Source organism: Chrysemys picta, chromosome 7, assembly GCF_011386835.1.
Source record: "Chrysemys picta bellii isolate R12L10 chromosome 7, ASM1138683v2, whole genome shotgun sequence".
Taxonomy (NCBI): domain Eukaryota; kingdom Metazoa; phylum Chordata; order Testudines; family Emydidae; genus Chrysemys; species Chrysemys picta.
Genome location: NC_088797.1, coordinates 9,652,091 through 9,663,108, shown reverse-complemented (window position 1 = coordinate 9,663,108; position 11,018 = coordinate 9,652,091). Strand labels below are relative to the sequence as shown.

At 39.4% G+C, this 11,018-nt stretch overlaps 1 protein-coding gene across 50 annotated transcripts in view; it reads left to right on the top strand.

The window, feature by feature from the left end:
* Positions 1-11,018, top strand: part of FOXP1 (forkhead box P1) — a 505,685-nt gene that overhangs the window by 464,139 nt on the left and 30,528 nt on the right. For all 50 annotated transcript variants that reach the window (XR_010589012.1, XM_065550763.1, XM_065550750.1 and 47 more), the window contains 2 exons: positions 1,010-1,097; positions 9,568-9,651. Coding sequence is in view for 49 of the 50 variants with exons in the window: in XM_065550763.1 (XP_065406835.1) it covers positions 1,010-1,097; positions 9,568-9,651 (172 nt within the window). In the remaining variant the exon portion in view is untranslated. The remainder of the gene's footprint in view (positions 1-1,009; positions 1,098-9,567; positions 9,652-11,018) is intronic.

Here is an 11,018-nt window from a genome sequence, read left to right as displayed (position 1 = left end):
GCACTATGTTTTGTTATTTAAAAAATAATCCTTGTTAATTGGTACTGTACAAGAGTAGACGTCACTTTATAAATCAAAATTTTATACAATTTCTCATAAGTGGTTAGGCCATATCAAAGGTTAAGTGGGCCAAATTCTTCTCTGATGTAACTCATTGAAGGCAGTGCAGTTAAAGCAGAGATGAATTTATCTCATCATGTGCCAGATATTTTTGAAAGCAAGGCAATTTTTTTAAGCTATTGGAGTAAAGGAGAGGGATTGGGTGGAGTGGGGAAAAGAAGCATGTGGTTGTTTGTTGTATTCACAGAAATACAAAAACAAAATGTCCAAAAAAACATATACCCGGTTTTAGCCTGGGCCTCAGAATAATCTTAGTTTAGTAGCTGATTTATAAAACATTTGCATAAGAAATGGTTTTCAGAACACACATTGTGGCAAACCTTTAACTCTAGCAGTGCCATATTTCAGGAATTGTTCTAGTACCTGATAGCTCAAGAATACAGTTTGTTTTACAGTAACTATATGTATCTCACTCTCTCTTTTATTGGTACATATTTTGCACATGTTTATACACCAAATTTTGTGTGTTAATTTTTCCATTCTTTGCACAATCATATTATTTATTTCTAATCCACATAAAACATGAAGATTCTTTGAGATTTAATTCATGTATTGCATGTACCCATTTAGATATATCCAGCATTTTGTAGTCAAGTAATATAAAATTATTTTTACCATAATTTCTTAGTCTTATTTGCATTTACCTAAGTGGTGAAAAACAGCTGTTCAGCAGAGTTTCTCTTAGATCTGAAATAACCTTCTACTGAAAATATGTGTTAAAATATAATGAGTGATGGTAACAAGCAGTAGTCAAAGCAGGAGAAGGGAAAAAACAGAGGTATTGATGAAGACCTGCTGGATAATACTCCGATTGCTTATTCATCCTGGTAACTACTTTTTCCTTTTTGTTTATCCATTTCACTTAATGATTTTCTGTGTATTGTTACAGACATCTCAACAATGAGCATGCGCTGGATGATAGAAGTACAGCCCAATGTAGAGTACAAATGCAGGTTGTTCAGCAGTTAGAGCTACAGGTAAAATGAAATTTATTTTAATATTACCTCAGTACTGATCACATCCAATTCGCGACAGCAATAAAATGAGTTCTGCTTTACCCACTATGATTGAAAACACGCTTTCAAAACCTACTTGTAGTAGTTTTAAAAACTGTCAGAGAAACTGCTGCTTCATTTCCTCTTTTCTAAACCGTAATTTGAAAAGAAATAGGAAGCTTAAGCAGGCTCACTGATTGGGACTCCATCAGTATGTGTGTAATGCATTTTATTCTCAAATTGGGGAGGGAAGGGGACAGGGAGAAATAGCGGGGAATGGAAAACCTTCCCCATGGTTTAGAGTTGCTGGCATGGAAGAAATGATCAATGTTTGTTTCAAAACACCGCCTGAACTGGTTTGTTGGTGGTCTCTCATATACTAATAATACTGTCTCTCTATTTTTTTTTACTTGTTGCCATTTGTGGCAAATGAGTTTAAGTGCAAAAAAAGGGGGTAAAATTTGAGCTTATTAAAATGTGCAATTGCAGAGGTCTAACCCATTTATGTAACTGCCTTTTAAAATGCTTTTGAGTTCTTTATATCTCCCTGTGCCTCACTGCTCTACTGGACGACTTTGACTGTGTGTCTGTGTGTAGTCAAGAGGTTAGCAAAGGAGGGGAAATTAAAACAATGTTGTACATTATATAGTTACCAGCCATTGAAAAACCTATTTTGTATGCAAGACAGCAATGTAGAGATATATGGACAGCCTTGGGCTAAGTACAGAAGATAATTACATTTGGAATTTTACTGAGTTAAGTCATTTATAGCTTCAAATAGTTGTAGAGAAAAATCAGCAAAAACACACTTAAACTTTTTTGTTGTTACTTTTCAAGATAACCATTTTTTTAAAAAAAAATCCCTTTTATCGTCTTATCTTACAAATTAGCTTTTTTCTTTCATAGATATTCCTAAATTTTACTTTCAGTAACACTGCAGTCAAGACAGTTTCCACTATTAGCTGAAGCAATATAAACTATTTTAATATAAGTTTTATAAAAATCAAACTACTAGTCGTAAAATAGCAGAGTCTTGCAGAAATTGCTGTGAGAAATGGTTTGTTATTTTAACAAGTTTCCTGGGTATTAAAAAAAAAAAAAAAATCTACAGTCTTACTGGTGGACTGAGATATAAGATGATCTTTCACCAACGGGCAATAACAGTCATGCTGTAGGTAAACCTAGATTGGGTTGTAGTCTGAAAAACATTATAGGCTCTGTTGTATTAATTTAGATGAATGACTGGGTTATGTTAACACCCATTTATTCCATCTAAATAAATACAACAGCTCAGTCCTGCAGTCCTGTGGTCAACAGGAGTTTGTATCGCCTAGGGACAGTCAGATGAAGCCCTACATAAAGAGTTGAACAAGGTATAGGTGGTTTTTGATTGCTAGTGCTTTATAATCATGTGACACTATTGTGGTAGATTAATCGGTGTTACATAATACTAATCATAGTCAGGGCTTGAGTCGTGCTGAAATGCTCAAGACCACTGCTCTGGCACTCTTTTTGGGAGCCGAAATGGTGTCCTTCCAGTACGGTCACTTACTGGAAGTGCATTCTGGCACTTCTTTTTTAGTTACAGGAGCACTGATCATAATGAGTGAATGATGAGCCGAGGTATGATAGTGTTGGAAAAGACCTCTTAGCTCAGAGTCCATTCTCTGAAAGGGCAGGATATAGTCCCTGATAGGATATATCTCCCATATTTAAATGAGATTACGCTTGATCTTAGCTAAAAGTTCATTGTTCTGTGATAGACCCATAAGCAATAGATATGATGCATTAGGGTCTTGTGGATCAGGCATTTGCGCTTGCATCTTGAAAGTAGAGTGAAATGAATACCAGAAGAGAAACGACCCTTAGATTTTAGTGTAGCAAAGACAATATTCATGGGCATAGCCTAAATCTATTCCTCAAATAGTGAGTTGTATTACCATCAATGATTGGATTAGAGAGAGAAGTACTAGTCGTTTATGCAAAACATATTGGGTCAAAGCTATAAAGAGTAGGAGTATCAGTGGTTTGAGACTTAAAAGAAAATCCAGTCAGGAGGAGGGTGCTGTCATACGAGCTGCTACAGTGACTCTTTGCTCCAAATGATTCCCTTACACAGAGTAATTGGGGCATTCCTCCAGCAACTAGTTAATCTAGGTTTGGCCTATTCTGTAAAAAGCCTTGACGGAATAGAGGGCTGGCCCAACAGTACCATTTGCAATGTAGTCACCGAGCCCACTAGAATTTGGACAATCCGACTAAGATCATGTTTTACATGGCTATCAAACGACTATGAAGCAGTAACAATACTCAGTCAGTACTGCCATGTATGGATTTGAGTTCTGTGACCTAGACAGGGAAGGCATGGTGTCCCGTTACCAAACCAGTTTACCCCATTGGTACTCAAAGTGCTAGATTTCAACTTTGCCAAGAAATGGGCTTGTAGAGTGACACAAAATGATGAGGGTTTGTGATCCTTGGATGAGCCAAATTCTGCCCTGTCTTATATCCCATACTACCTTACTGGAGAGAGGGTAGAATTTGACCTAGTGTGTTGCAGTGGCTGAATCTAGGGGAGATGATGTCGCATAATCATATTGCAACTTCCTCATGCTTTTAATGGAAACTTATCCATATGATACCAAGGCGTGATGCCACCTTTGGTTTGTGGCTCTCTGAGATGCCATTTGATGCAGAATATCCTCAGAGTCCCTCTTGCACAGGTGGTGGGTATATCTACGTGATGTGTCCCTTCTCTCTTTCACGCTCCAGATGTGGCTCCTGGTAGGGAGAGGAAGTATCACTGTATCGTCATGATAATATTGTTTCTTGTTTCTGACGGGGGGGTGGGATCCAAATTAGCTGACCACGTGCTCAGCTCTTCTGACACTTGCCTCACACTCCTGTCATCATCAGTCTGCTTGCTCGCCCTGAAACAGCCTGAACAAGAGGAGCACTAAGTAGTACCCTACCTTCTGGTGTCATCCACTGCCCCTTCATTGAAGCGTCTTGAGAATGTGAATTGTGATTTTGTACTTCTCTGACTGCATCCATTAAATGTCTTGACTATCTCATCAGGAATAGCTCTTTTAAATTATTTTTCTTAGAATTAATTTTGTAACTGAGCTTTAAGGCTAAGTATTATATTTGGTTTGAGTGCAATAGATCCAAATTTGATTTTCTCTCTCGATTTCTCTCTTACTATTGTTAATCTTATGTATAGTATTCTGTCAACATACACATACAGAGATATCCAGTGCAGCTTAAAGAAAGTGAGGGTTCTTGCTTTTTTGACTAATGTTCATGGAAACTAACATCAAGTCAGATTTGTATTTGGACAGAAATATCATGAATCTTTGGTCTCACAGTATCTCCATCACAAACATACTTGAAATACCACAAGCAACATAGTCTTCCGGTATTTTTACATGATTGAAACCGTGTTGACATGATCACCATTCATTAGGGGAACTGCAGAGAGAGAAATGAGTGGCTGGGAATGAAGGAAGAATAAGAGATTAAGGTATAAATACAAGCAAGCTACATGCCATTCTGTTTAGCTAGGCCTCAGCTGAAGTAGTGCATTCATTTTTGGGCACCAGATTAGATTAGAAGAGTTTGGAGGAGAGCAAGAAAAATGATGATAGGTTTGAAAAATAGCATATAAGAGGGAAACATGAAGATAACTGGCCACTGTCAATGCAGAGAAAAGGCTACTTTGGCCTGTTTTCAAGGATGTAAAGGGATGTTATAAAGAACACAGGAAACCATAATCCTTGGTAGTGACAGGGACATAACAATCTTGTATTGATTAGTATAAACTGGTGACTGGCTTCCCTTCCCCTCATCTTCAGGGTGTCCAAAACGCTGCTGCTAAAGTTGTCTTCCTTTCCTGCTGATCTGGATGCATAGTTCCTCTGAGTTCCGTTCTCCCCAATCTCCCAATCCTACCCAATGGTTTATTGTCTAAAATCCTTGTCCTTATTTTCAGGACCCTCTGTTCTCCCCGTTACTACCCCATCCTGTACACCTAGTCTTCCTCTTCATCTCCCATTTCCCATGCTCATGGCACTTTCTCCTGGGCTGGCCTCTATGTCTAGTACAGTGTCCCTATCGTTATCAGCAGAGTGTCCTCTTTCCACCCTCCCTCTCCTGAAGTGCCCAGTGTCCTGTCTTTGCGTGTGTTTGTCTTCTATTTTAACCACTTCACAGCCAGGGTGGTGTGTGGGTTTTTTTTATCTAGGTTTATAAGGTGCTGTATAAACTTACAGCACTATGTATGTGTTTGCAATAATAATTGGCAGGAGAAGCTTTAGATTAAGCAGCACTTGGGCACCACGGTGAGCGGCACCTTATAAAATTTAATAGAAATACTAGCTAGTACTTCAGAATTAGAAGATTAAGTGGGCAAGGGAACTTTGTGAAGCCACTGCCCTTGCAGATACTCAGCTAGATTGGACACTTACCTATTAGGGATGGTTTGGAGCTATTGAACTCAGGCCTTGTCTACACTGCCACTGTACAGCGCTGCAACTTTCTCACACCCCTGAGTGCTGCAAGTTTCAGTGCTGTAAAGTGGCAGTGTAGACAGGGCACCAGTGTTGGGAGCTATTCCCCTTGTGGGGGTGGGTTTTTTTACAGCACTGGGTCTACACAGCCACGTTAAGGGCTTTAACGTTGCTAGTGAAGACATACCCTCAGTCTTGCCACAGTGCAGAGAAGTGCCAGATGATCCCCTGAAGTCTAAATGATTGCATAGCATTACAGAAAGGAACAATGAGAAGGATATAGGGGGAAAGAGTGAGTGTTGGGGCAGAGGAGGCAATATTTTGGGAGTTGACCTGTACCCCTGGGTTCTGAGGGTCCTTCTCCCCACCTTCATCTATCAGAGTAATCCGGTTTAGTGCTGAAGTCAGGGGAGTGGATCTTACCCCATACACATTTGGAATATGCATTTACATGCACCTTCAGTCAAGAGGCGAATGTGTACAGCAGGGCATTTCAGATGACCTTTGCACAGTTTGACGGAGCTAATGTATTCATCTCCTGTCACAGGACATCATCAGGGAAGCAAACAATGCTTATAAGTAGCTTTGAAAAGTCAGAATAGGGCCCATTTAAGAGTAATGCTAATCAGTTTATTTTCTGTGCATAACAATTCTTTCCCAAAGAATGCTGTTAGTAATCAAGTGCATTTTCCTGCAAAAACCACTAATAGTCCCCATTTCCAGACCTTTGGAGCCCTAGTCAGTGCCTCACTGATGAGAGCTTCCTCACATCAGTGGCCTAACAAGCCCTCATGACTTCTTTTGAATGATCTTACTGAATGGTGGGGTGGTACTAATGGAGTTATGGTCTTGTATCCTCCTGCTTCCTGACCTAATGGAAAGCAGTTTAAAGAAATTCTTGGGAGTTTTCACTTCCATTTGCTGCTTTGAAAGTGAGAGACTTCTATTTTTCATCATTTAAACTCCTGCCTAACTGGAGGAGCATTCAAATTCTCAGACTATGACAAAATATTAGTATGTGTCTGCCTGAAATGTCAAGAGGATCTTTAACAGAATTCATCCACCAAATACTGCATTAAAAGAATGCTAAGATGGTGACGGAGAACAATAAAAATAAGGACCTTTCCAGTTCAGAATGAAACGTACTGTGCCGTGGGGACAATGGGATGCAGAAAGAAACTAGTTTGGGTTTTCCCCTTGAGCTGGATGTTAGAAAACTGCCTATTCTTTGCTTTCACTGCCGTGACACACGCAGACAGTTTTCAGGTCTTGATTTTGATGAGAGTATTTATTTTATTTTGTTTCTAAAATAATGATCTTCTGCAATGTTTAGTCCATCGAGTGAAGATTAGTGTGCAGACTAAACTGCAAGCAACTCACATGCCCAGCTATTCAACAAATAAAATGATTGAGAATGGAAAACCGCACAGTCACCCTTTACTGAGACTAAAAGCATTCATTGGTTTGATTTGATTTGATATACATTTAATGTATATGATGGGTCAGACCCCCACTTCCTCTGTAAAGACCACAGGAAGACCTCAGGGGAGGATTTTCCACTAGATCACTCCATCAGGAGTATGAGGTTGGTTCCCTTTCTCTCTTTGGAACATCCAGGGGATTTGGCCGCTAGATCTTGAGGGATCTGCTATAGACATAGGAGTCTCTTTGCATCTCCTTCCAGCCTTGTCGTTCTCCCTTTCCTTCATTGGCTCTCCCAGCGAGGGAGGACTTCTAGACAAAAGTTTTCTCCCGTCACAAGCCCTCAGATGTGGCAGGGTAATTGAACATAGGCCCGGGGTCTCTGGGATATTGAATTTCCATGTTAAGGCCTGACTGCTGGAAAGGGTGTCATTAGTGAAGGTTGTTTTTCAATATGGGCTCTTGTCCGCTGTGACCTGAACTGAAACTCAAGCCTCGCCACTTAGGCTGGAGAACCTCCTTCAGAAGGTAACAGTGTTTGCCTACAACCTATCAACGATCAGATTTGTACTGCTGACCCAGTGTTGTAAGATTCCATATATCAACGCCAATCCTCTGAGCTACCCAATGCTTTTCAACCCCCCGCAAAAAAGGTAACATGAAAATCCCAGTGACCTTTGTGTTCTAAAGGCGCAAAACCAGACGGTTACATTGATTTTTCTCCCTTTAATTCCTCTTTGAAACCTTATATGCCAAGTTTCAAGCCACCAAGACATTTTGGCACAGTTAGAAATCCCTCCCCTTGGGCAGATTGACACTCCCTTACTGTAATGTAGTGAATGGGGATTTATGACTGAGGTTTCTTTTACATTCATTTAACCCAGTTTTACTACTCTAAACAGATGACTCTGATAAGGAGGGCAGGTTTATGAAACTTTCCCTGGAATGTGATTAGCTTTCTCCTCTTGGCACCAGGAATTTGGATTTTCTAGAGCAAAACTCAGCCTTGATAATAATGAATATGTGAGAAAACTCTCTATTTCATGGGCCTGATCTAAATGCCATTGAAGAAAATAGGAATCCGTTTATTGGGCATGTGTAGTAATTACAGCCCCTTTTACTTGTATTATTTCTATTCTTAGTGTCAGTATATGTTACCTTTTTTATTCTGTATAGTTGGAAAAGAAACTTTTTACACATAAAAAGAGCTTTTGAGGTCCCCCAAAACAGCAAGCTTACAGTCTGATCATTGCATTCTAAATGTATTCACAAACCAGCTTGTATACAAAGAAAAAACTTCATCAAGGCAGTATAACGTGAGAGTCCAAGCAACCAAACTGTGACTCGCGTGGAGATTTCAGTAGAAAATTTGAAGAAAACTGAGACGACTGAAGCATATCATTGGGGCAGGGGGGCACATGTTTACACATGACGTGCAGAATAGAACTGTTTTCCCCAGTGCTCACAAATGGTGTCATAATTGAATCACAAAGAGCAAAAGAAGCATTCCTAAAGCATTATGTGCTCTGGATTTCTTTTGGTTTGAGCAGTATTCAGTTGATACTAAGGGACAGAACACTATTAAAATAGTTCCTAATATGGTTACACTTTCCTAGTCTGTTGGTTAAAGATGTGCTAAGGGGATGCCATTTTAAATTTCTGCTCTGAGTTAATACTGCCCTTGCTCCAGTTTTTACCTTCCAGAAGCAGTATGGCCTGGTGGATACAATTCTGGACTGGGACTCAGGAGCCCTGGGTTCTTGTCCTAGCTCTGCCACTGGTCTGGTGGGTAACCTTGGGCAAGTCACGTCCCCTCCCTGTGCCTCAGTTTCCTCATCTGTAAAATGGGGCTATTGATACTGACCTCCTTGGCTAAGCACTTGGAGACCTTACTGATGAAATGTGCTCTATAAGAGCTATATATTATTGTTATAAGAGAGTAGTAAGTCACTCTGATTTTAGGAAATGTTTGCTATTCTTTAAATAAGCACAGTGCTTTCTAAAGCTGCCTGTTCTAATTCTCTGAAGCTGCCTCATGTGGTTTCACCACTCCTGCCTCTTTGCTTGCTCTACGCACCACATGAGCAGTATGTGACATAAAAGCTATATTCTGTTTTTTGTTTTTGTTTTTTTGCGGGGGGTGGGGGAGAGTTATGTTAAGGCAAGAAAATATTTGAATATGAGTGTTAATGTATAATTTGCTTTTTGCTTTGCCTACTGAGCGTGAATAGGATTGGTTAATAAACATGATTCACTATTGTCTTTTAGCTGTCAGGGCTGCGGTGACCCCCTTGGTGCCAGCAGGTCTAGCGCTCCTCACTCAAGGGCTAATGCGTTTTGCTTTGGAACATAGTGACACCCAGCACCACGAGTTAGTTCGACTTCGGAAAAGACCATATAAAATTTCCAAACTACTAAGCAATAAAACTGTTTGTCATGTCTGTGGTGCCAGCTGTTTAATCAGGAATAAGCAGAATTCTGGATTTTATTCATCGAAGTAACAGAGCATTTTTTTTCTTCAGCTTGCAAAAGACAAAGAGCGCCTGCAAGCTATGATGACACACCTGCATGTGAAGTCAACTGAACCAAAAGCCACCCCTCAGCCTGTAAGTACTGTTCTGTGCAGAAACAGAACAAAGCCTCACAACAACCTCTTTTCCTGTTTCCCACCTCAGAGCATAATACAAAGTGTGGCCTACTTTAAAAGACTGTCAAAATGAAGAGACAAAAATTGCATCGCTAGTTGGTCGGCTTCGAATATTCACAGCCACATAAACCCAATTTTCCCACAATCTTTTTTCTTCAAGGGGTTTAAAACTAGTCTTAACTTTAAATGTCACTTTGGACCTTTTACTACCCTTATGTATATGCATGTAAATCCCCTCTAGGTAAGTTGAATTTGCATGTGACCAAAAGGAGCATTTGGACCAGAGTGGTTTTAGTGCTCAAGGTAAAATTCTATTATAGTTAGGATATTTCTTTCACTTTTTAGTGTGATCCTATCCTAGGCTCAGATAGTGTAGACTCTAGTTGCATGTACGTTTTGCTGATAATAAACAAAAGCAGTATCACCCAGTGTCAGTTATTAAAGTACTTACAGTCCATGAAAACCCTATTTATCCAACTTGCTCTCAGAAATAGCTTGTGAAAGGGATAAACTTTACAGGCTGCACTTTATAAAATGTTTGGTCTTACAAGTAAAGATAGTCCAATAGTCAAAGCCAACTGGTGGTACCTGTAAAAGGCAAATCTAGCACCTTGTTCCCTGAAGCAAATTGCACTTCAGTTGTTGTTTTTTCATATCAGCATAATGCTAAAAAATTTTCCTCATAACTTCACATGATTATTCAAAATGGAGAGAGTGCTTTGCTTCTTGATTTTAAGATTTGTAAGATTTAAAGGTACACTGACTTTATTTGATTTTGCTTTGAGTCATTGTGTGAAAATTAATTGAGCGTTGACAATCTATAGTTAGTACTAGCAATTTTAATCAATATGCAATGATGCAGCGTAATGGCCAAGTATTGGTTTATCTGTTTTGACTGATTTTATTTTTCTATAAATAAAGCAAACACACACCCATATACGTTTATGATTTATGGTGATAGAAATAAAAAGGAGTCAGACTATTAACCCAGCAAATATGGTAGCCTGCCAAAATGCAGTTGGTAGACAAAATTAATGTCTGAAACAGAACACATTACAGAGATAGAGAACATAAAATCATTAAACACTTTGCACATCCATTTTTACTAGAGAAGAATTTCTCAGTTTCCATGTAGTTGGAAATAAATGGCTGCAGAGAGAGGTACTAGATAGAGAGGTACTAGAAAGAAAATTGCAGAATATTCAACAGCATAGGAGCAGGAGTCCAACACAATTTCAGCAATGCCTTTTGGAGGAAGTTTGAGGGGGGTGAATATAAGCCCTTCCAGAGATTCCAAAAATTGCTTAATCCAATGGATCAGGATGA